General features: G+C 38.0%; 1 protein-coding gene and 1 long non-coding RNA gene across 2 annotated transcripts; one reads left to right on the forward strand and one right to left on the reverse strand.

Moving 5' to 3' along the window:
- LOC103695799 (ribosomal RNA small subunit methyltransferase I) lies at positions 1-26,608 on the forward strand. The gene is made up of 10 exons (XM_008777211.3): positions 1-352; positions 1,145-1,212; positions 8,311-8,407; positions 8,533-8,661; positions 10,868-10,976; positions 11,053-11,197; positions 17,562-17,604; positions 20,591-20,764; positions 23,278-23,385; positions 26,234-26,608. Exons 1-9 carry the CDS (start codon positions 95-97, stop codon positions 23,383-23,385), a joined length of 1,131 nt encoding a protein of 376 aa, XP_008775433.2. The 5' UTR covers positions 1-94; the 3' UTR covers positions 26,234-26,608.
- Positions 12,502-25,860, reverse strand: LOC120105036. Its single transcript, XR_005507417.1, has 2 exons — positions 24,776-25,860; positions 12,502-12,676 (listed from the first exon to the last, which is right to left on the reverse strand). It is a non-coding gene; the product is annotated as an uncharacterized LOC120105036 (long non-coding RNA).

Here is a 26,608-nt window from a genome sequence, read left to right on the forward strand (position 1 = left end):
AATTTTTAACCCTCAATGGAGACAGCTGACTTCCGAGCTGTTTTTGTGTTTTAGAACTGGGTGCAGCGCAATACACCGATACTTGCCCCCAAACATGTACTACGGCTCAACCCTTACGCCCAGAGCCACCCGTTACTTCCTCCTCCTCCTCCATTCTCCCATGCTCCCACGCCGCTGCTGCTTATTTTGGCCTTCCTCCGCTGTTTCCAACATTGCTGCCGTTCCATCTCTCAGCTGTTCTTCCCTCCTCTTTCGCCTCCGAAAGCCCTCCTTCTTCCCTCGGTTCTCTTCCACCGCCTCCGACGATGATGCCGCGGAGAAGCAGCAACACGATGGAGATTCCTCGAAAATGGTCACGGCTTCCCTCCCCACCCTTTTCTTATTTTCGTTCGGTTTGTTGTTATTGCTATTTCCTGTAGCTTTTACGCTGGTAAGGTATCTGATAAAATGTCTCAAGGGAGGAAGGCCCGTTAACTTGAATTGTCCCTTTTAAAACTAATAAATAACATTAAAGCATTTAACAAGGATTTTTAGGGACCGACCAAACTCCGTCCGTTTTTTCCTTGTAATTAGTTTTCCTTGCCAGATTTACCACTAAGGGGTGAAAAAGTTAATATTAGCAGGCAAAAGAAGGGAAGAAATAAAGAATGAGCACCCGGACGCCTTCACTATTCATTTGAATACCTTAAAAAAAATATAAAAAGGAGTTGATGACCTTGCTTTTGAATGGTGTGAAAGTTGATCAATAAGCAAATGTAGAAAAATGCTCCACTCTCCAGCTAACTTCACCTCTCTAAAAGTTCTTGCAGAATTTTGAAAATTTTTGTTGTATCCCAGTGTCCAACCACCAAGACCTGGATTTGGACCTGTAGCCTCACGTGCAGTCCACAGAGAGTTTTCTATCTCTGTTCTATGATGTTGAGAGTTGTTTGCTGGTGGCCTATGTGGATCTGCTAAGGGTTAGGCTGTTGGTTGTGCATAAGCCATTATTCATGGGTTTTATGTATTGTGAAATCATTTTCTGCATTGAGTGAAAATTCTTGATCATCTTGTCCAAGAGAGTACGTGTTATGAGTATAGGAATGACGTGTACATCCTAGCCTTTGTCATCTGATTGCTGTACCTGTCTTGTTATCTATTTCAGAGCATCTTAAAATCTGGTTTGTACCTTGTAGCGACACCCATTGGAAATCTTGAAGATATCACATTGCGGTACGTGCGGTTGTTTTCAGTATCTGATATGTATCAATGCATGTAATCTATGAACTGTATTCATAAACTTATATTAGTGCATTTCTTGGTATTGATACTCTTTCATCATTTTTGTCTTGTCCTTTATGAGACAGCCTAACGTATATGAGCTTAATTCTATAAAGGATACATAAATCTAAAGGATTGAAATCGAGGAAGCTTATTTTTATGGTGATGATGTGAAGGAAATCTGCTTTGCTAATCAATTGCCATAGAAAACTAGATTGTTGGCTGCGTAACTTTCATTATTCAGCTTTTTTCTAAACATCTAGCAAATGCAGTTGTCAACTTCAGCTTACAACATCAGTTTAGTTTCTTTCAATGACCAAATGATTTGTTTTGCAATGTCTGAAAGTCTAAGTGCTTCTATTTATTTGGTAGAATTGAATTTTGCATACATATCCTTTTATTATTATGTCTCACATGGAATGTCATTTTCCATCGTGACTGCTTAAAGTTTGAGTATTTTGTCAAAATGTATTTGGAGATTGCGAACCTATCTTCTTCTAGTATTACCAACACGTCTAGGCTGACGTAAAACCCAAATTTCTAATATTTGGCTTCCCATAATTTGAAGATAATTTTGTCAAATAAAGATGAATTAATGGTCATAAGGTGTGCCAGTTAGGGGCTGTTCTATTGTTTGCAGCTATTTTGCTGCAAGTGACCTGCAGGCATCTGGGTATCTGCAAGTCACTTCAGTCACAAGAAACTATATTGCAATTTTTGATCCTTTTGCTGCAATTGTTTGTGGCTGAACTTAGTTTCAACTAGTTGCAGCCATTTGTTGCAACTTGTCTTGGAACTGTCTTGCACAATCTTTGCGATCATGATCTCCCCCACCCCTCTTATCCTCTTCAAGCATGCCCCTAATATTAGTATAATATAATATGTTTCTACTATTGTAAAATTATCATTATTTTCTTATGCAATATTATAATGTTATCATATATTTATAGTTTAATATAAAATATAATAATAAATAGTATACTGTTAATATTCTGTTACATTATTACATAATGCAACTCTAGTAGTACCATGCGATTTATGATGTGTTATACTAACATATTATAATAATAATTATAATAGTAGCAATCTAATAAATAATGTTGATGCATTATGTGACCTTAATCTTGAAAGTAATACAACAGTGATGAAAACAATTAAATATATGGTTATATGTTATGATTATATTGGATCAGTAACTTTGGCTCAGTTAGTCTAATAATGATGCAATCCAACTATTAGCGAGAGGGCCAAGCTCAATTCCATTGTTACGGGGTTTTCATGGATCAGGCTTAGCATGGGTTGACTTGATTTGATAATGTCCTATCTTGATTGTATTAACATAATATAATGGGTTAATATTATCATATTATATAATATTAGTAAATAATTACACATAATGTTTAATATGGGTTGCGATTCTTAAAACCCCATTCATTTATAGTTGTAAATTAAAGATGCCATAAAAGATTAAGGACTTGGTTACCTGACTTCTAGGACGATTAGAAGATGCAGAAATGAAATCATCTATTAAGGAAAGCAATAGCCAAACACAAGTCATTATAATGATGTTCTATAAGAGCCATGCTGGCATTAAACTATATTTATGAAACATGAATACATGTATTGGATATGGATATAACAAGATATGGACATGTCCATACAACAAATCTTGAAAAGTTAGGATGTGGTTTGGTAGGATTCTGAATATATTCGTTTTTTTACATTTGTTACTTATATCATAATAATACCATTTTTTATCAAAAGTAAATGGTTTTAGTTCAACTCTGTTTTGGTAGACTCTCCTTTTCTCTTAGTTATGGTGCATATGATGATGAAGGCCTAAGGTGTTTTATTACCTCAAGCAATCATGGATTAGAAAATGGCTTGCTCGACTTGCATCATCCCCTAATGTTATAGCCCCCCCAAAATATTCAAAATATGCTCAAGATGCATTCAGAATGTCTGTTAACTCCAATAGCAATTTCTTTTGTTTTCCAAAATAAGTTGTTGCTTACACGAAGTATGTATATCTATTCATATTTGAGGTGCATTAGTATTTGATATGCATCATACATAGACATAGTTACACTAGTGAATTATTTCCATAACTTTGCTTGTAAGAGTGCTAATTGCATAGGTCAGCTTGCACTATGGGTCAATCCAAACTCAAGTAAACTAATTAACCCATTCCAATCTCAAGGTAGCTAGTTAAGTATCCAGTTACAATCCATAACTCAACCTAAGATATGCATCAACTTGACTGTCCTAGTATAATCCTTCAAACTGATGATACATTAGCTTGGAGTGGTATAGATTATAAGAGCCATGCTTGCATGTGATTTTTAACGCTCACAACTTGAAGTGTTTCATAAAGTGATGTCATAAACATAGCAATATGGTGTATTAGCTTTAGCATACGTGATATATATTGCGATACACGTTGCAATTGTATTTGAACTTGGGTCAGGTTCATGTTTGTTTGGGTATAGAATTGCTTAATTACAATTTGAGTTTGTCATGCCCTTGACATAAGCACGTGCCCAGGAATGCAACAACCTCACCACACACACATGAAGGGCCGGGCCCCATGGGCATGCAAGGTGACAACTTGTCGTAAAACAAATATAACCGAACTAACAATCGTCCAATAATACAGGAAGGATAATAATCATAATTTCAAAAACTCACTATTTTTCCCAAACTTGAATTGGCCATGCGCCTATTCCTGAAACATTCACAAATTACATGTTCAGGTAAAACAACTCAACCAACATTAGCACTTTAGAAAGTTTTAAGGGGCTCATATCATGGTATGCCATACTAGCCCAAACCGGGTGGTACGGGGTGTTCGGTACCAGTATCTGGTATGGATGGCGTATCGACACTCGGTACGTCAAAAAATTTTCGTACCATACCTTACCGACACTGTACTAGCGTGGCACTGGTACGAGTCTGGTACCGAAATGGCAAACCTTGGTTCATATAGTTCTACAAAACAATAGTATCAAAAAGGTTCCAAACAAAACTATAAAGGCTGGTCCGATCCAACTAAATCTAGGGCCTCGCTCTAATCTCACAGTCTAATCTCTACCCAACCCCTCCTACATCTCGTGCTCTATAAAAGAAAAGAAATCAAAAGAACGAGCCGAAAGCTCAGTAAGCAATCAAAAATCATAACTTGAGGGTCAAGTAAGTATTATAAAAACTTATCAATATCTTATATATAATTATTTACAAATATCAATGTATATACAAACTGTTTTCCAAAATATTATTCCACATACAATTTCAAGAGTAATTTACAAACTGGTTTCCACGATCACACGACACTTAAACAACTATTTCTGGTAAAGAATAAATCATTCTCTAAATCGGTATTTCACATATAATTTTAAAGCAATTCATGCATTATTTTCCAAAACTATTATTTAGAACTTATCAATTTGTGAGATTACAGCCACGTTATCCCTATGATAGGGCCAAGTATACCGCATGTAACCCTTGCGGAGTAGGTCCACTTTTTTGCATTAACTTTTGCGGAGTGGGTCCATTTTTCCACATTTAACTCCTACAAAGTAGGTCTACTGTACTGCCTTTAAACCATGCAGAGTAGGTCCACCGTACGGTACTTAAATTCTGCGGAGTAAGTCCACTATAATCAAGCTTTTTAACGATCAATATGACAGCATATAACCTCCATTCATGGGGCCCAATAAGTAGCCGGATTTCTAAAACAAGCATACAAAACCCAATTGTTTTGCAATATCATTCCATTTCCAATTTACAAAGATAGATCGATAGTTTATAAAATCTTCAATTATAAGAGCTTCAAATAACTGACTTACGTGCACAGTTTCCAAAGTATTCAAGCACTTTCAAAAATGCAAGATTCAAAGTTATGTAGGAGTTTGACATGATTCTAATATTTTTTTTGCAATTACGGCAATCCTCCATAAATACATTTGCACATGAGTTTCAAAGATGTCTATGAGTTTCTATAATAGAATCTTGCTTGATCCATTTTATTTGTGAATAAGGAATACAAAGCAAATTACACAATTTCTCAAAAATTATAATAATTATCATAAATTATATATATATGTAACTAAAATACTCTAGTTATGTTAAGGTTAATTAACTTGCGAGTGCAGACTACAGTCAAATCCAACTATTCCAAACCTATCCCTCCAATACCTAATAACCCATAATACAATTATATTAAGATAGGAATAATTTCTAAAATTCTGCAAGTTCTTAATTAACTTTTTCTAATTCATTTTTAAGGACCTAGAGTTATTAACAGAGGTCATTCGTGGCCTTACAAAGCATACAATTATTTATGCTCAAAGCTCTTATTGGCCAAATCCCTAAACTGTCTATTATTAATTCAAATATTTAATTTTAATTCTTTCTCTTATTTTTCCTAAAATGATAATGCCAATCAAAGATGAGGGATTAAGCGGATTGTTGCCTTACTAACCAAGCAGGGGGAGGTTGGTTATTATTTGCTTCCTTCCCCTACAAACATACGGACATTGGGTGAGAAAAAATGAGGGAGATGTAGATAGAGGATGAGTGAAACAAAGTAAGAAGAATTAGGGAGAGAGAGACATGGGGAGGGCAAGGCTCGGTCCCTTCACATACAATTCCTTCACACACATAGGGAGGGGCGGGAGAGAGCGAGAGAGTGTGAGAAAGAGAGAGAGAGAGAGAGAAGAGGGAAGGAGGGAGGAAAGTGGGAGACGGAAGGGGAGGGGCTCGTCCCTTCTCTTGATTCCTTTACAAAAAGAAAGAGAGAGGGGAGAGAGTGTATGAGAGAGACAGAGGATGATGGATGGTAGGGAGAGGGAGCCCTTCTGTCCTTTCCCTTCCTTTGCTTTACTTTCTTCCTTTCTTCCTTTTTTTCCATACATAGAGAGACAAGATTCACGAAAGGGAGAAGGGAGGAAGAGGCCAATGATTGTGGTCCTCGGATTGCAGCAGCACGGCGGAGGTGTCGCCAGCTATGAAAAGGAGAAAGAGAGATAGAGAAGAGAGAGTGAGAAGGAAGGAGGAGACTGCCCAGGATTTGCTTGACAGCATTGGTGTAGTCGGAGGCACCAACGATCGCTTGGCGGTGGAGAAGAGGAGAAGAAGATGAGGGGAGTTAGGGGTTTCATTGAGGAGCGATCGGAAGAAAGGAGAGAGGTCGCATGCAATATGGAGGAGAAAAGAAAAAGGTATAGGGAGAGGCTAAGGTGGTTCGAGGTACGCGGTACTGACTGTACCGATGTACCGGTGGGTATCGGTACCGGTACGGTACCGAACCAAACCGAGCCGAACCGGTACTGTACCGATGGGGCTAAAAGCCAAAAAAAATTGGAGCCGGTACGGACTGGTCGGTTTGGGCCGGTACCGGTACGGTACGGGCCGGTACCGAGTCGGTACGGTCCGGTACCGAATCGGTACGGGCCGGTACCGAATCGGTACGGGCCGGTACCGGTCGGTACGGACCGATACGCATCGGTACCGGTTGGTACGGGCCGGTACAGATCGGTACCGAAATATGTAGCTGTACCGTACCGGTAGGGTCCGGTACTGGTATGTACCGGCCGGTACCGGCCCGTACTAGCCGGAACTGCAGACCATGGCGGTTCCTATGCCAAATTAACTTAGGTTGGCTTATGGGCCAGCCAGGTCATCGCAACCAGGTCGTCACAGAGTTGGGGTATGGCTGGGTCAAGTTTGGATCATATTAGGGTGCTTAAGACGTAGATTGTCAGTCTAGCTTGAAATTGGGGGCTTTTTTGCTAGCCTAGATCCAGACCAGAACTATATAAGTGCCAACTTAATGCCAAGTTCACGTTGGCCCAAGTTTTTACTGCCTTTCTTTCTTTTCCTTTTTTTTGTTGTACCAGCTGGTACCTTGTGTTTGTATGGTATATACTTGCAGTAGGAACCAGTGACTAATATGGGGCTGTACCATGTTAAAACCCTGTCATCTAGTTTTAGTAAAGCCATATCAAGAAAAAAGCCTTCCATGCAACAATTGTTCACTTCAAATAGTGATGAGAACATCCTAAAGGGCATGGTTTTTGCTCAATGATATTAACAAGCATAGGCTAGGAATCTAAATCTTCTAATGAATTGCGGTATTGCTTGCTATGGTATACTGGCTTGGCATTGGCATGTTATGATCTTTGCTGTGCTAGTGCCTAGCAGGCAGTCTCTACTCTCTACTATGCAGTCTTGTGTGCTTGTGAGGCACTAGCATGACACACACTTTGTCATATTGTGCATGACTATTAATGCTCGAATCCATGAATTCTCCCACAAACAAATCCTCTTCCCAGGGCTTAAATTATGAGAAATCCTAGTAGAAATTATGGTTTAGTTCAAGGTCGACGGAACTGTCCCGAACCGGATGGAACACCGAACAATTCCGCTCATTCTGAGTTGTACTAGTGGCTCACCGGTATGGCTCCGGCAACGGAAACGAGACGCGTTGGCGTAGTCGGAGAAGGAAAGAGAGAGCGAGCGGGGGAGGGAGGGAGAAGGAGAGGTGGTGGAGGGCCGGCCGAGGCTGCGGCGAATTTTCCTGTTTTGAATGAAACAGGAGTCCGGTTGCGGGTAAAAACTTTTAAAATATTTAAAAAGTTTCGCTTGCCGATTTTACTTAAAAATTCTGAAATTTTTTAGCCACGGTCGGACTCCTGTTTCATTCGAAACAGGAGAACCGGCTGCAGCCTCCGCTGGCCTCCCGCGGCCCTCCGCTGGCGTCCGCCACTTTCTGCTAGCCTCTTTCCCTCTCTCCTCCTCTCTCTTTTTCTCTCTCCCACGATACTATGCCCTCGTCGGTACCGGCCTGGCACAGCCTGTACTGACTCGAGCTGCGGGGAACCAGTACGATGTTGGGTACTAGTTCCTCCGACCTTGGTTTAGTTTGATCATGGACATTGTCTCCATTTTTTTGTTTTGAATTTTAATGTCTGTTTCTTTTTAGTTTATACTGCAAGCAGAATTCAATTAGTTGTTATCTAATCAACTTCTCCTTAATTTCACCAATTGTAGGGCATTGCGTGTCCTTAAATCTGCAAATGTCATACTTACAGAGGATACAAGACATTCTAGGAAATTGCTTCAATACTACAATATCAAGACACCTCTTGTTAGTTTTTTATATTATAGCCTTTTTTATCACTCTTTTGAGCTAAGTCATATTGTTATATCTTAAGCAACTTAATACAGGTCAACTTTTGTGTTTCTTTCTAATTGCTAAATTTATACTTGCAGCTTAGCTACCACAAATTCAATGAGTCTGAACGTGAAACTACAATTCTAAAGCGGCTTCAACATGGGGATATTGTTGCATTAATTAGTGATGCTGGTACTCCATGTGTCAGTGATCCAGGCTTTGAACTAGTACGTGATTCATCTAATAATTTTCTTGTAACTTCTATATTGGCAAAGAGAAACTGCTTATTGATACGAGATTCCTTGAATGATGCCTTATGCATTTGGTTTTAAGTTATTCTTATCAAGAAGAATTGAACACTTACTGTTCACTGCTTAAGTCAAACTTTCAAGCAATATATATTTTAATATTAGATGGTTATTTCCTCCTATGTCATGTAGCAAATATTTTTGAGTGAAATATATCACTGTTATGAGATGCCTGTAAGGAGGTACGCACTACTATATTTGCCTTTTCCAACTTCCGATGCATATAAGCATTTTAGTCTTCTACATATCTTGCCTTCCATTTAGTGTGAGAGGCGGAGAGCAGATATGTCAAATTAGTGATATTACTGTGCCATATGCTAAATTTCTTAATTTGGTCTCTGTACAATTTGGAGCATGCTAAGCACTTAATTTAAGTTACCCTCTACATCACCCATATAGTTCTACATGGCTGAGTTGATAATACTCATACATGTATTTACCAAAATGGAGTTTGAATTTTTAATGGTTTCTTCCAAATGAAAGTCCTTGATTTAATAGGAAAGTAATTGTAGAATCCATGAACTAAATCTAAAAGAACTGAATAGATTCTTATATTTTTCTTTTGGCTATCTTTAACCCACAAGATTACTAAAGGATAACATTTGATGTATATAAAAGTGTTTAAGTTACCGCTAGACCCCCAAAACTTAAGCTGTTATGGAAAAGGTTGATAATGTATATCAAGCTTTAATGTTCCCCCCCTCATTTGCGATTCAGACCACACATGTGAAGGCGTGAACGTGTTGCGAATGACTCAAGATAAGAATGATTCATTCAACTGGGGATGAGTTAAGAGAAAAAATGACTCAAGAACATAAATGGGTAATATTGGCTTGAATGGGCATTTGAACCTATGGTCTGCTGAACTGGCCCGAACTGGCCGGTTCAACACGAACCGTACTGGTAATGGCGCCAACCGGTATGGTTTGACTGTGGAAAACAGTTTCGGCCCCATAGAGTCCGGAGCCGACCAATTTTTGTTGTGTACCGGTGCTAACTGGACTAGTTCGCACTGGCCCGCACGCGAGCGCCCCGCGCGGGGGAAGAACGCCTGTGCGCGGGGCAGTGCACCCCACACATGGGGAAGAACGCCTGCGTGGGCAATGGGCCGCGTGCCTCCGCACGGGGTTCCGCACCTGTGCGGTTCCCCGCGTTGGAAACCACATCCGTGCGCAGTTCCCCGCGCAGGAACCGCTCTCGCCAGCTAGGACCCGCGGCCGTGCATGCGTGCAGGGAAGCTCGCCCGCGTGGGGCAGCGCGCCCATGCACTGCACGTGCGGGAGATTTAATGCCTTTGTGGCTTTAACATGGGGCATGCGTGGACGCGTCTGCGCGCACAGCGGAAAATGGGCCGGTTTAGTACCAGTTTAAATCGGTACGAACCGAAATCGTACCGGTTCGGTAGGCGACTGGTACGCCTACCGGTATCTGTACAACGTACCTTATTTGAACCATGACCTTTGGACTTTGATACCATATTAACAAAATACTACATTCCAAAAGCTTAAGCTATTAGGGAAGGGGTCAACATGTATATTAGGCTTTAACACTGCCCCCTCCCCCCCTCTTCTCTCTCATGTGTGGCCTGGACCATGCATTTGTGAAGGCATAAATGAAAAGATAAAAAAGTGCAACAACTTAGGACCTCACCCCCGATACATTTGTAACGACCATACATTTGTAATGACTCATCACTTCATCCCAAAAAGCTAGCCAAAAAGTAGTATTTGAGTTCCTTGGCCCTATATAATTACCCAAGATCTCTCCTGTGCACAACTAATGCGGGCCTAAACACACACTTGCACAACTTGTCATGAGACAAGTCAAGAATGACTGAATCGAGAACTTGTCAAGGGAAGAAAAGATGAAAAAATTAATGATTCAAATTGGTCTGAATTGGGATTTGAACACATGACCTTGGGGCTTGGGCTTTTCTACCATGTTAGACATTTAGTGGAAATATGCATGGTAGGCACCTTTTCTATCACATCCTTCCTAGTAGGGTGCCCTTATTCACAGATATTACTAATCAACCACTTTTGATGGAACAAGCGGCAAACTGCAAATTGATATATACATATTGTTGATCAGTGTTGATTAAAACAGACTTACGATCTCAATGCAGGCAAAGTTATGCACGAGGCAGAATATCCCTGTTATTCCTATTCCTGGGCCATCTGCTTTGCTTGCTGCTATATCGGCATCTGGGTTACCTACTAATGAATTCACATTTGGTAAAAACTCTTATAATTCTTTCACTTTTGTGAGCACTCTTTTCATGATACTTATTTCATGTACTGTACCATACAGTTGGCTTTCTACCTAAACGCACTGGATCAAGGAAAGAAAGACTCATGGTATCAGCCAATGAGACAGCCACACAAATATTCTTTGTTCCTCCCCACAAGCTTCATCAATTTCTTGATGAAGCCTCTTCAATCTTTGGCGATTCAAGGTAAAAGATACAAAGAGGACTTTATGCTAAATGGTGCATCTCTATAACCAGATTGCTAAATGTTATCACAAATTATCTATGGATCTTTGGTCAATGGCCACTCGATTAATATATGTTGTTTGTGGCTGGCCAGTTGCAAAATGCTAGATCTATCTGCTTCTAATCTTAAGTCTGAATTGCTTAACAACCTCTTATCTAGGCATTAGTGCAACACTTTTAATGCTTTATAGTTTTTGTTGATTGATGAGCAGCTTCTTTTGTCATTATCCCAATACATCTGTTGATTGATTGTTTGAATTGATTTTTTAGAGACATTTGATCTATTGTTCAAAGATTACTTCTTTCACTTCATATGTTTCTTGGTAGTAGACTTTAATGCAAGGTTGGTTGTATCGATATCGGGACTCGTACTAGTTGCCTAGCGGTACGGTACGGGTACTATGTCATTTCGGTTTATTTTGGACCCTTTTTTTATTTTCAAAATTTCAACTGAAGTTGGCATATGGTTTGCCGACTTCAATTGATAATTCAAAAATAAAAGAGAGAGAGAGAGTGGCAGAGACCGGTTCAGATCAAAGATGTGTCAAGGAGACTACACGGTGAAGAGGGAGGGGTTTAGAGAGGGAGGGAGAGAGAGAGGAGGAAGGAGAGGGAGGGAGAGAGAGGAATCGGTCGGCTGTAATCTGTTACTAGTTGTAATGGATGGCAATGATGGATTATTGGAGCTCGAGCAGCAATGCGTGGGTCTTCTCTCTCAAAGGCGTGGTGGTCTTGGTCGGCATCCTATTGAGGGCCATGATGCTCCACCTCTCAGGATAATCGAGTTCCGTTAGAGTGGGGGTTAGAGAGAGAGGGAGAGGGAGGGAGGGAGGCGGTTGGTGTACTTGAGACGGTCGTCAGTCGGCGAGACGGGGTGGCAAGAGCGTGAGTGAACGGGAGAGGAAAGGAAGAAATGAAGCTCTAAACCTTGAATCGATGCCATCTTGAATTTATAGTGCGAATCGTGCTAGCAACTGATCGGTCTAGTTTGGTATGCTCCGAATTAGTTGGTTCGGCATGGTTCAGATTTTCTTGCTTTAATGTTTTAAACTTGTATGTTGAGTGGTTTTATAACAAATGTTCTTCTAAGAGAACTTCTTGTCATATGATGTCACAACATCTTGAGGCTCAAACTTATTCAAGTCCCTAGATGCGACTTTTATAGTTCATTAAATATGGATGCAAAAGTAATATTGATTGAATCATTCTTAAAACAAACCAAATGATCGAATGCAGCATAGCCAGAAATGCAGGATAAATCATAATTTAAGATAACATCCAGTCATACAATTGAAACATTGCCTGTCATACATAATATCCTTTCAATATTACAAACAATATGCTGCCAAACTACTATATCAGCAGTGTTACCACAATGATGAGTAGATGAAAGTGCACACCAAATGCCAAGTCCAATTTTCTTCTGAAAGTCCATCTCAACTAAAACAGGTTATATTGAAAAGGTTTAACTGTAAGTGGAGTAAGCTACATAGCTCAGTAAGTATAGTTTTACCTAGTCACAAGAATTTTCCACTGAGAAGGAATGATTTTAAAACATAAAATAAGTCAATTTATCACCAGAAAATTCAACTGATGGTTTGATGAGACAGTTTTATGATGATGTACCAAATACTGGAATTTTCTGATAACGATTGAGACAAACTATGAAAGCATTAGAAATATGATTGTAAAGAAGACTTCAAAACTTCAAATAATTATATAAGATCATACTTTCTTACGAAGGTCGCTTATACCCTCAAGGCAACATGTATCTGAATTGTTGATATTGATGAGATCGCATATATTCTAGCTGACATCCTATATGAGACTGTATATGCTCAAAGTTCACATATGCCACTTGGGCAAGGGTTCCCATATATCCTTAATTGATTATTTGAATGAGGCGAAATATGCCACCCAGCTGGAATCCTCATATATGCTCATCTATAATTCAAATGGAGCCAAAATACCTATTAGCTGGTTGTCCTCATATATCTTTAAGTATGATGTCTTGTTTCAAAAAAAATAGAAATTCAAATATGCCAGTATAAATTAGTAATTAGAAAGCTCCAAGCTCCACAGAGAGTAAAAATTCGAGTACCAATAGATGCAGAAGATTCTAATAAGAACAGATCTTCAAGTCTGATTAGTTGACGTGAGTTCAAAAATATTAAATTGGGAATCATATAATTTAGGAATTTTCCAAATAGAAATGAATTGTTTTGGCAACTAATTATAGTTTTCTAGAACTTCTATTGACTCTAATTTAAACTTTGAGGATCAAAATTTAGAAAGAAACAATAAGTTTTTGAAGTGACCATAGGGTTTTTGACATGACTATATCCCATAAACCTGAAGCCAACCACAGTTCAGAATGTTTGATCGAAGTAAAAATCCCTATTTTTCAAATTGACTAATGTTTTTCTAGTTTCAAAGCAGCATAAAGAGTTGCCGTTGACAAGGCTGATAAACATAGGATATATCTTATATAAGATGTAGGGCTCAGATACTTACAAAGGAAATGTAGATTTTCAAACTGACTATGAATTTAGAATTTAAAAACAACTATAAACTTGACAATATAAGACTCAAAAACAAAAAGCAAATTCTAAATTGTACCATTATGGAAGAGATATTGCACAATGCAAATGAAATACACAAAATCCTTGATCTGAACTTCCCTTTCATCATCTTCTTCTATTCCATATAGTTCTATCTTTTGTCTTTATCAGTTTATCTCTCTTGCTCAAAAAGCATATTCCCTCTGCCCTTTCTCTCCCTTGCCCATTGGCCTCTATTTATAGGACATGGCAGGGCACCTTTGATGAGGTGGTTCTAGGTTGACTCAAACAGATCATCAGGAAGGGCTGTTTAGTTCCCAGATAATGTTAACTAGTATATTTGAATAACTTGATCAAAAGAGGTACTTGTTCCACATTAACCAGGTGAAACTATTCAATCCCTCCCCTTTACATAGTTTTAACCTGGTTAAAGCTGAATAAGTACCAAAATGTGGCTTACCACGGTTTCTGAAAGTATGATGGTACCCTTTGTCGGGACTGAGGTGTCAAAAAAGTTGTTTGGCTGAATAAACCTAGATAAATCCGATAAAAAATTGTACTGTACTTGGATTTATTTAGGTTTATATGAGAACCTAACAGGGCCTAAGTTGCTTGGGTGCCCTTATTAGAATAAGATTGACTCAGCAGGTAAACAGATAAACTTCCAATATTTTACAAGACAACCAACTTTGGCTGCCTAGACAGCAAGCATAAACCCTGGCATTAATATTTTGCATAGTATTTGAGCATGGAGGAGATTGATGTATCAATAACTATTGGATGTTGCCAAGTTGATACTTTTCATTGACTCACTACATCTTATTTGGTATATTATGTTTTCTTTATTGGATGACAACTAATTTTTTGTTTTATCTTTATGCTTAGTAGTTTTCTAATTTATTATTTTTTGCCGCCTTGACCTTTCAATGTCCATCCAGGCCTAGGTGCTAGGCAGTCCCCTGGTGCCTGTCTACCACCTAGTCTTTCAGAAAATTCAAACTTTATTTACATGAATATTATTTAAATAAAGGGCCTCTTATTCTTTTTATCGCCATTTACTTAAACCATTATGAATAACTAAAGAACTACCCTCCATTTGAGTTCAATAAAACTAGACTAAAGTGCAAATTTTATAAAAAATAAGAGGGTCAACTTGCTAGACCAAGAACAAATTCAAGATTTTTGGTTTGGGTCAAATAGGGTTTTAAACAACAAGGAATTTTCAATGTTAAAACAACACACTCTTATTGCATCTAAACATTGCTGAACCTGAAGGTCAAGTAGAAAAAAGATAACTCCTACACTTTAACCTCCAAAATAGTTTCATCCAACATGACAACAATAAGCACAAAGCACTTAAATAGAAAAAAATGATTTGCAGAAGTCACAAACGTGTCAATGTTAAAATAACACACTCTTATTGCATCTAAACATTGCTGAACCTGAAGGTCAAGTAGAAAAAAAAATAACTCCTACACTTTAGCCTCCAAAATAGTTTCATCCAACATGACAACAATAAGCACAAAACACTTAAATAGAAAAAAATGATTTGCAGAAGTCACAAACGTGCACATATGTGTGCGCATGTGCATGTGCATGTGCATGTGTAGAGAGAGAGAATATGTATGTAAGCATGCGTTGCATCTCCCTATGTAATCTCACTCTACATACATGCGTACATATGTATTGTTTCATTGGCTATTAGTGAGTAATCTTCCAAAGGAAGGAATTTGGTTAGACATCTTGATTCATCTATGTAGTTAGTTTCTTTGACTTGTACAACTTCTTTTTCCAGGATTAATTTGTAGTTATTCTCCCGATTGCTAATGAAATAAGGATGATGCCAACAAGCTCACCAATCTCCATATATCCCCTTTTGCCTCCTAATCATACTATTGTTACTCTAGCATGGTGTAGCAAGCCTCTTATTAATCATTTAGATTCGGCTATATGAATTCTTTTTTACCATTTACTTTGAGGAAGGGTTCTTCTTAGGGATGTTGATATGTTGTGTCAGAGTTGGGTCAAGGACAACCAGACTTGGCTTGGCGATGAATTGGACTGGGTCAGAGCCCGGCTTGGCCTGGTTGTATCCCAAGATACCGAAACCTAACCCAGTCAGCATAGGTAAGATTCGGGCCTGACCTGGCTCGTCATGAGTTAGTTCTGCCTAAAACAAAAGTTTCCTTTCTTGTATTATTTTATTTTATTTCTTTAGAACTCTTTTCTTGGGCAAACCAGATAGTTCGACCTGGCAAATCACCTCTTAATTAAGTAGTTGTTGTACCAAAAAAGAAAGTAGTTGACCTTTGATCTAATTCAAATTCAAATAAATAATATAGTTAGTATACATGCTTTGTTTATTCATGTATACCATATAAATATATACATACATAAATTTATGGGTTGGGTTTAGGTCAGGTTGGGTACAGATCAACATAGACCTAGATCAAAATTAATTTAGGCGTAAAATCTTGACCTGGCCGAACCCAGTAGATCTTAAACTATAGATTGATCCGGCCTTATTTTCGGGCTAGCCTACTTGCTTGATGGGTTGGCCTGCCCTATTTGTGTTCTTTTTGTCTTCTACCAAGACAAGCTTTTCCAAACCCTATTTCATAAGTATCTTAATTTTGGGTAATCCATTAAGCTTGATCCTTGAGAAACAATTTATATCTTACTCATGCAGGGCTACTGGAGTTTTCTGCATATCCTTATGCCATTGCCCTTGATTCTTCGTTAAGTCATTAATTGATAAGACATACATTAACTCATTGTAATCACAGATCCACCTTAAGCATTCCCATCTTTGTCATGCTCATATTATATGAATGGAACCTCATGATTGCTCAATTATTTTTTCTGATCTATACAACATCTCCTCCATGTTGTCATTAGAAGACATATTTTGAGATCTTCTAATGAATGCGACAATTTCAAGACATTGTGGGAGAACACCCACTCCATCATTCTTTCTTGTAGATTTTATATATATCATCTTCTATCCCTTTATTCATTTATATAGTAGCTCTAAGATGGTGATAATTGTTTGCTCTCATTTAAAACCTTCAAATCCATTATCTTCTCAATGTAGCATCGAACCCTTTACTTCTCACACTTGTGAATCAATAAAATATAAGTGGTAGGAACAAGTCTATATGTTGAATCTAATACTCATGTACCTTGGATTATAATTGGATATGATTTGTCTTTGTTTATGTTCTTTGCTTTATGAATAGGTGATCTTTATCTTTCTCCTTCATGCATAAAAATTTGAGATATCATACTAATGATGGTTTTCATACATGGAGCTTTACCCTTTTGTTAGAAATCCAAACTCAATAAATCAATTTTGTGGCAATTTTTGCTTTCCTATAAATATCATCTGTCTAGTTTCATTAATTAATACTATGGATATTAAGTGTTTTGTAGCTTGTAGACATCTAATGCTAAAATAAAAACACCAAAATATGCACATTAATGCCTCAAATGTGTATCTCATACATCAAATCATGGCCTTGTAAGGCATTAACTTCGTAATCCATCCTTTCTCATGAGTTCTTGATCCTAGTTTCCAAGCAACATTGATTAACAAGTGATATATGACAAAATGTTAAAATATTTATAGGTTTTGATGTAAACAAAAAAATACATTATCTTTAAATGCTTCTTCACATTATTTGCATGAATGCCATTGTGCCTTGACTATAACTTATGATGTAAAATTTTTTGCAAATGATTAATTCATTTTGAATATTGATTAGGTCATGTGCTATAGCACGAGAGATGACGAAACTTCATGAAGAGGTACAATTGTTTTGACAAACAACTTTTATGTCAAATTTTGACAATGGTTTTGGATGCTTTTTGGACCAGAACATCTTATTGTCTTTAACTATTTGATTCTTAAAGTAGCGATATTATGTACTAAATTTTATCTAGTGAGTCAAGACAAGTATCTTTCTATTTGCATGTGTTCTGTGAATGCCTTAAAATCTCTCTAGTGATTCTGTTCACTTGTAATGTTTGTTGCATAAAGACTTCGTAAAGACTGATAGACGTTTGCTTTGATTTCATAGAACTTCAATGAGATAAATGCAAATAATTCATCAATTCATGAACAAGTTCTAGCTCAATGTTCAGGTTATGTTAAGAGTAGGGGTGGCAAAATATGACCCAACCCGCCAACCCGACCCGTGTTCGACCCGCCATAAACAGGTTTGGGTTTGGCCTAAACAGGTTCGGGTCATAAACAGGTTGACCCATTTAACCTGTTTATTAATTGGGTCGGATACAGGTTTAAGATATCTGACCCGTTTAACCTGTATAGCACGTTTAATAACCTGTTTAATATATGGGTCGGGTTGGATAAGGCCCTTATCCACAGTCCACAGCCCACAGCCCACAAGGACCCGTTTAAAATAATCTCCCCACGGGTCATTAGGGTACCAGTGCCCTTTTTTTTTTTTTGGTTCGACGCTTCACGGTTCGACCTCTCCGACTCTCCCTCTAGTCCACCTCCTCCCCCACCCTCGAGCCCGCCGCCTCCGACCCCTCCGACGGCGCCAACGACCCCTCCTGCCTCCCCGACCGCCTCTTCCGCCCCCGCAAGCCGGCCCCCTCCCTCCCCTCCCGCCGATTCGTCGCCGAGCCGGTCGCTGCCCGGTCCTGCTCCTTCGTCGGCACCCACAAGTACATCGCCCACGAGGTCGCCGCCGGCCGCTCTCACAGTCTCATGGCAGCGCCGCGTCCTCCTCTACGAGTTCTCTACGGCCGGATCTGAAGACTGAGAGGTATGAAACCCTAACTCTAGATCTCCTCCAAGGATCCGGAGCTCGTAGCAGAGTGCGGAAGGGGCGAGCGCAGGCAAATCCGATAGTCCAGCGGCGGTCGCGGCGTTGCAACGGCGGCACAGCGGCGGCTCGGTGCGGCGCTGCAACGGCGGCACAGCGGCGGTCGTGGCAGATCTTGAGGTGGTGGTTCGACCGGTGAAGCTTCGGCGGCGACGCGGCAAGGAGGAGGCCGCGGGCAGTGCGGGGTGGCGGCTCTGGCGTAGCCGTGGCGAGGGAGGCCGATCGGGGAAGAAGATGAGCAGGATTTTTTTTTTTTTCTCCTTTGCAGCTTTACCCTCCCGCTTCTCTCTCTCTCTCTCTCTCTCTCTCCTCTTTTCCCCTCCCATCCCCCTAGCCGGCTAGCCCCCACCATTTCCTTTCTTTAAACAGGTCGGGTCAGGTGACCTGTTTATTAAACAGGTCGGGTTCAGGTTGTAATTCCTGACCTGTTTAATAAACAGGTCGGGTTCGGGTTTATAATTTTTTGACCCGACTTGTATCAGACCCGACCTGTTTATGCTTGACCCGACCCGATTGCCACCCCTAGTTAAGAGCTAGTCATTAATGCTCTCAATGTTCAATGGCTGATGAATTTGGATCTAGAGTTGCAAAGAGGAAATTCCTGTTGTTCCTCATCATTTTAGACAGGTCTGTCTTGGAAGGTGGTGAGAACATTTATCATCTTATCTCTACTTATGTGTCATTCCCTTTGGAGGTTATTGTTACAAGAAGATCGTGGGTTGGTCTTTTTTGTCATCAATTGATATCAAAGCTTCTGCATTAACCTTTTAGTTTGGCTGCTTAAATCCTAAATATCAACCCTTTTTATTGCCTTATTTAGACTTGCATTCATTTAAAAGCATGGAGGTCAATTTTGAACATGATGCAATTCCAGGTGATTTATTTTTTTCTTATATGTGCCTAACTTGGACTTCAGCTCTTACAATTAATTGTTATTCAGCTTCAATCCTTATGTGTGAGTTCAATTGGGCTTAGATCAGCCAACACCATTCAATACTTTTTAATGGATAGAAAAAGTGATCAGTATAAACTCTTATTCTTTTTTTTTTCTGTTTATTTCTAGGAGAAAAAACAACCCTAGTAAGTGCATTAGAAAATGGTTTATAAATTGGTTCCCTTTAGGCCATTTTTGCTGGACTAAAGCATTATCCTTTCACCATTATCAAAGGGTTGATTTCAGTTCATTCCATATACATCAAACATTCCATTTTGGCCCTTTTTTCAAAACATGCACAGTGTATGTAGGGATTTTCAAGAGGATTAATTTTTTTTTCTGCTTTTTCCTCGTATTTATCTATTTTAAATGCTTTTTGAGTCCTAGCGGTCTTATTTTTTGGTTGAAATAATTATTTATTTACAATTTCACACTATCTTTATATGTTCTGATGGACTATAATTGTTCTATCCAAATGTACATTGCCATACAAGTCAAAATTTTAATGTCATTTTACCTTTAACTGCTCTTCTAATCAAGAATCGCCGAACCGGTACCGGGAGGCGTACCGGTTGGCCACCGGACCTGTTCGGACCGGTTTGAACCGGTACCAAATCGGTACCCACTGGTTCGGCCTCCAAAAGCCAAAAAAAATTTGACCTGGCCGGTACGGAGGCTGGTACCGATCGGTATAGGCCGGTATGGGGCCTGGTATGGGACGATATGGGCTGGTACCGTTTTCCACCGCTGTATCGGACCGGTCAGGGATCGGACCGATCAGGGATCGGACCGGTCCGGTATGGGCTGAACCGGCCCGTACCATGCTTCTAATCTTTCGAGCATAAGATCCTTTAAGAAGACACTACTTTGTTCCCTATACGTGCATTTAGATGTGCATATAGTAAAATAATGTTGGAATCATTTTCATTTTGTAATACTATCTCTGGATGACAATAGTTGGTCATCTTCTGTTCTCTTGATGTACTAATATGAACTATCATACAAGTTTTGGCGAGGTACTTTGGGGGAAGCAAATAAAATATTTTCTACACAGCAGCCAAGGGGAGAAATCACACTCTTAATAGAAGGAAAAGCGAAGTCAGTTGCTGAAGTTCCAGCTGATGATCAACTTGAGCTTGAGCTGAGAGAACTAATCTCCAATGGCCACAGTATTTCCATGGTATGTTTGAATTCCAGGGAATTCAGCATCTCTAGTTCTACCGGATTTCATTTACTTTTAATTTTGGGTGGGTGTTTCATTTATAAATCTTCTGAGTCATTAAGATAGCTGACTACCACTATTTTTGTAGTAACATTTATTTGTGATGATATAGTAGTGTGCATCAAGGAGCATATTTTAGTAGACATCTAGATCTATATGGTTTTACTGATTTATAGCCTATCAGTAATGAGATAATCAGAGATTTGTAAGCTTGGGAATTTCTGTCAGAAGATGAGTCCTTAAACAAATCAAGTGGTGTCCTGCTAGCAAGCAGATAGGTCCATTCCCTTTTGACATATAAGAGATGAAATTCCTTGATAATAAATCATAGAAATGACAGTTGGCATTGGCTTGTGTATTAAAAACAAAGATTAAAAACAGGGAGTCGTGTGTGAATCTTGGACATTCCCTTTTGACATATAGAATCTTTCTGATTACATTAAAAACAAAGATAATGAGCCAACTTAAAAAGATGAGAAAAATGACACATTTTGGAAAGCCAACTTGGAGTTGATATAAAATGCAATGCCCATCATATACTTGGACAAATTGGCATACATGTGTGTGAATAAGTAGAATGTCTATAATTTTGTATGTGTGCTATGTTATAAATAGCATTATAGTTAATGATGTCCTTAGGACAAATGTATATATTTTTCTACTGGACTTCTGCATGTTAGCAATCTTTGAAAATAATATATTTTTGGAGTTCTTTAAGATTTGAAAAATGCCTTAGCAATTAGAAGTTGTGATTTTGACCCAACCCTGAAAAATTTGGAATTTGTACTGAAACTAGAAAATAAACTTTTTATTCATAAGGAATTCGAATTATGGAGTATTTTCATTGAATGCATATTGGGGACAATTCCTTATTTAAATGTAATGTCTTATTTAATACTTAAATGATATTCATAACTTCATGTAAACAAGTACTGTCTCCTAGGGCCCTGTTGGTGTTCTACCTGTCAAGTCACCAATTTGTTTGACTAGCTTACTTAACTGGCCTAACCAACAAAACCTAGTGAACTGCCATAACATGTCTATAAGAGGGTGGCATAAGAAGGCCCAGCTAGGGTAAGAAAAAGGGAATAGTGGGAGGCTTTTAGAGAGCATGAGACTTGAACAAGAATTTTTCCGATTTCATGGACATTAATAGTAACTTTTCCATGCTTTTGAATATAATAATTACCTTGCCTTTATTGATTCTTGTTGTCATTTTTCTGTTTATATTTGTTTAATTTTGAAAGCTAGGAATTCCTTTCAATTTCTATTGGAAAGTCTTGAAATTATTTAAGTTTTTTTTAGTAAAATTTTGAAACTCATATTCAAGTGTTTTGACTTAAAATTATATTCTTGTCAGAACCTGTTTACATTGGAGCTTTCCAATAAAAATTCTGAATGACAATTATTATTTTTGTAGAATCTAAAAATAATACTAGAATACTTGAATGATATATGTGGACCCCTGCTCAAGTAGAGTGGCCTCATTCAGATTATTGGTGGGGATATATGAATACATTTGGCTAGGTAGTGTGTTTGTCCTTAGTCGATTATTGATAAGGATATATATGGTGCCCTAGCCAATTGTGTAAGTGGACCTCAAAGATACGAACGGCTTGTTCGTGTTAGCGATAAGGATATGAGTATTGTCATCCAAACTTTGTTGCATTAGCAATGAGGATACAAGTGGTCTTGAGGTTGGAAGTGAACCTTGGAAGAAAGAAACTGTGAAACTATGTGAAATATGAAAGCATTTTGGAAATATAAAATGTGCTTTTCATTTTACTCTATCTTCTTTGTTATTAGAAGATTTTGACATTTGGTATTTTCCATATTGAATTGATTACTTTAGCCTAAATTTTCAAACATTTTTTTGACTCGTGACCTCTTATGCCAGTTATTTCAACCCTTCTCTAATTGAACCTCATATAGAACTAATTCCTTACGGAAACTTTGATTTTGAGATTTGACCATAAAATTGTTATATTGAACCTTCACTTTTGGGCCCCATATTGGTTCTTTCTTGGCTTAGTGGAGGGTGAGGATTTTGGGAGTGTGGAAGATGCCCTTGAGGAGAAGCCACCACTTGATGGCTTTGGTGTTGGGCTTGAAAGGCTTCTTCCTTCAGAACGGGGGAGGAGGGTAGGATTAGGGTGGAAGGAGAGGCGAGAGATGCCTCCAGGGCGAGGAGAGAGAGGAGGAAGCACCTTCTGGTTTTATCCTTTGAGCCAGATTGGACAGATGACTGGGTCCTGGTTAAACTGGTCCAACCAGTCTGGTCCGGCTTTAAAAACATTTGATTTATGTTAAGATGATGAAATCTTATGTATTTTTCCTATGCATTTTTTAATAGAAGTATTAGCATTGTTTTTGTTTAGGCAATTTAGTATTCTTGTAATGATTTTAAATTGAGGCTTTGAATATTATAAAGATTTGTTTATTTTTTCCTTCTAACTCAAGTGCATGTTTAGGCAGTGAAATTGGTGGCTGAAGGAACATCGGCAAAAAGAAAACATATATATGCGCTTGCACTTAGGTTATGTGGAAAGCAAATGGAAGCTAAGGAATATCCAGATTAGGTAATTATAAATTGATTTATGTATGGATATTATAGCGATATGCTTGTTTCACCTTTTCTTACTGCTATTTCACACATTCTACCAAGTACCAGTAAAGTCTGTTAGCTGTTATTGGAAGAAACATGAAAACTCCATTCCTATTCATTATATGGTCTCCATTAACTTGGTATATTTTATATGTTTTCTATTTATGTGTTCCTTTCCTTATAAGCTCATCGCTAAACAATATATGACTGCTGAGAGGGTATGTTATGGCTAACTGAATGAATGACATTCAGAATCTATTGACCAAGTTCATCTTATCTGAGATACACGTGAATAACTTCAATCATAAGCTTGGGCATTACAGTATAAGAATGTTGATGGGAAACAATAGAATACTGAATATGGTTACACACTGCAACTAAATTGTCTCGACATAATTTGCAACAACAAATTGAATATACCATCAAAATAATTCAACTTGTGCAGATTTTTTTTTGCACTCGAAATGATTGTTCATGTCTATTGTAGTTTGAGCATCTTTTTTATGACAAGTGCAAGACCTGGAGTTGGAATGTCTAGTAAAACATAGTTAAAGCTAAGAAAAATCCAATGGTCTAATAAGGCCAAATTTGGAAGTTCCATAAAAAAAATAGATGATTCAATTGTATTGAAAAAGAATATGTAAAGTAACTAGGCTAGAGAGAAAAGCAAAAGTAAAGGTATCAAAAGAGTTGGCAAGATTAAGAAAGGTTATGTACTGAAATTATTGGATGAAGGCTTTAATAGAAAATATTGATAAATAAATAAGGTTGCTTTGACTTGAAAAACTGAAGAAGAGACTGCACTAGGAGGATGATAAAGGGTAAACATTCAAGGCCCAAAATGTTCCAATCGACAATCATCCAGTAAGTAAACCTGGTTTGCTATCTAGACAATTAGATCTTGAAAACAAGGAGAATGCCAAATTATTCTAGTATTTTGGTACGAGGAAACAAGAATAAAGATGGAGCAAATTTGCAATATCATAGTAGTGGGAGGCATGCTATGAATTTATAGGAGAGTCATGGAACATGTTCAGGATATATGATAACAATTCTCGAAAGTCAAAAACCAATTCTGCCTACTGTAAAGAAGGTTAACAATGGAGACTGCAATATTGTTTGTGAAACAAATCATAGATTTATAGATAATCTAAACATGGTCTCTATCGAATTGAGGAAAGAATTTGGTAGAGTACCATGAGTGGTAATTTACTGCATGTTAAGGAAGAAAGGTATGCTTAAGGGATGCATTAAATGTATTAAACACATCTATATTGAAGCAAAGATAAGAAATTAAGGTAGGATGGTTAAGTGAATAATCTTTCATGATAATTCTACAATAAGGATCAAAAATAAGCTTGTACCTCTTAAAAAAATATCGCATATCTTTCACATGTTGTAGCATGCTGACCCTTTGCAAGTGATGGCGCAAAAGATAGGCAACTCCATCAGAATGCTTTGGCCTATAAACTAAGATACAGTACATTATTCCCTACTTTCTGTTTTTGAATTGGACTAACAAATTTAACTGTGCTAATTAGCTCATAGACATGTTACAAACACTTTTAGAAAACGTTTTTAACTAATATATAGAAATCTAGCATTATGTTTCATGTTAGAAGGATTTATCGGCTGCTGGCACAAGGAGTGCCAGCTCAGAATTGAGCAATACCAAGTCATGTTGACTTGTGCTAAATTACAACAAGGATTTATTGTCAGTATCCTTCGCTTCTTTGATCTTTCCCAATATAAAGTATACTTCTTTCACTATTTTAGTTGTTCAAGATGTTCCCAATAAATAGACAATGAAGAAGAATAGCATCCTTGGTGATTCTCACCTTACCTGAGGGGGCACTACATTTGTCCTTCTAAATTATATCATTGTTTTGTCTAGGATATTTTATGGAAAGTAGACAAAACAAAGTCTTGCTTGTAGAAGATGCACTCCCCCCACTAGTTTTTGATTAAAACGTGAGAATGAGAAGACGACAAAAAATGCCCATCATTATTGAAAAAGTAGTGTCTTATCTATCAAAAGTTGTTCAAGATGTTCCCAATAAATAGACAATGAAGAAGAATAGCATCCTTGGTGATTCTCACCTTACCTGAGGGGGCACTACATTTGTCCTTCTAAATTATATCATTGTTTTGTCTAGGATATTTTATGGAAAGTAGACAAAACAAAGTCTTGCTTGTAGAAGATGCACTCCCCCCACTAGTTTTTGATTAAAACGTGAGAATGAGAAGACGACAAAAAATGCCCATCATTATTGAAAAAGTAGTGTCTTATCTATCAAAAACAATCTTTACTAATGAACATAAGTTGCACCAAATCTTTCTTAGTGGTCCAACAGCTGTTAACTTGCGTAGCTTTATGAATGGATATGCCTCCAAGATTATATGTTCAATAAATTTACTAAGCAGAATGATTTATATTTTCTGTTTCCATGTGACATAGGAAAACAATATTAACAGTAAAGTTTATAATTTTTGTAATTAGGGATACGCTTCATAAATATTGTAAACACTACCTAAATTAATTGTGTTTCTTCCTTTGCGTATAGAGTTAACATATTCAAATGAAAATATCATGTATAATGCATGTGAATCAACTTTCTTTCCTTGATATCATACATGATACTTCTGTTGTCATATACATGAAAAATTGCAAAAATGCATGGATAGTTAGCCTCTTAATAATATCCAAATCCAACCATTTTATTATTTTATCTCATATGCGTTCCTGTTTTCTATTAGTCTCGCATGCCTTTTCTCAAAAGAAAGAAAAATAAGAGATTGTTACCATCATTCATAAAATGCAGGGCAGGATTATCAGGGATGAGAATGCTCCTTTATGTCAGAATCTGATGCTACGCAAAACCAGAGGATTGTAGATCCAGAGATGGAAATAGAATTGCAGGCCTACAAAGGCTTACAGCTTCTGGCTCCATTTTCAGAGTTTTCAACTCTCTTTCCTTGTATATGTAACTTCCCTAACCAATCTTTGTTCCATTTCATGTAATGAGATGACTGAATAGGTGTATAAGCCCTTTCTATGGGCGGCTAAATAAGCCCTAAAATCTGGCGATCGTCAGCATACGAGGAAGTAATTTATGCAGGTTATGCACAATGATTCTGTTTATTACACAACTAAGTAAATTGATAAAGAAATAAGAAAAGTAAATCTTTGACAAAAA

This window comes from Phoenix dactylifera, unplaced genomic scaffold (assembly GCF_009389715.1).
Source record: "Phoenix dactylifera cultivar Barhee BC4 unplaced genomic scaffold, palm_55x_up_171113_PBpolish2nd_filt_p 000182F, whole genome shotgun sequence".
Taxonomy (NCBI): domain Eukaryota; kingdom Viridiplantae; phylum Streptophyta; class Magnoliopsida; order Arecales; family Arecaceae; genus Phoenix; species Phoenix dactylifera.

What these genes read in the sequence shown, in the direction of transcription:
- LOC103695799 (XM_008777211.3), top strand. Translation starts at nt 95, where the DNA reads ATGTACTACGGCTCAACCCTTACGCCCAGAGCCACCCGTTACTTCCTC. An exon ending in CTTGAAGATATCACATTGCG is followed by an intron (nt 1,213 to 8,310) that starts GTACGTGCGGTT and finishes CACCAATTGTAG; the next exon opens with GGCATTGCGTGTCCTTAAAT. An exon ending in TGACGAAACTTCATGAAGAG is followed by an intron (nt 17,605 to 20,590) that starts GTACAATTGTTT and finishes CTATCATACAAG; the next exon opens with TTTTGGCGAGGTACTTTGGG.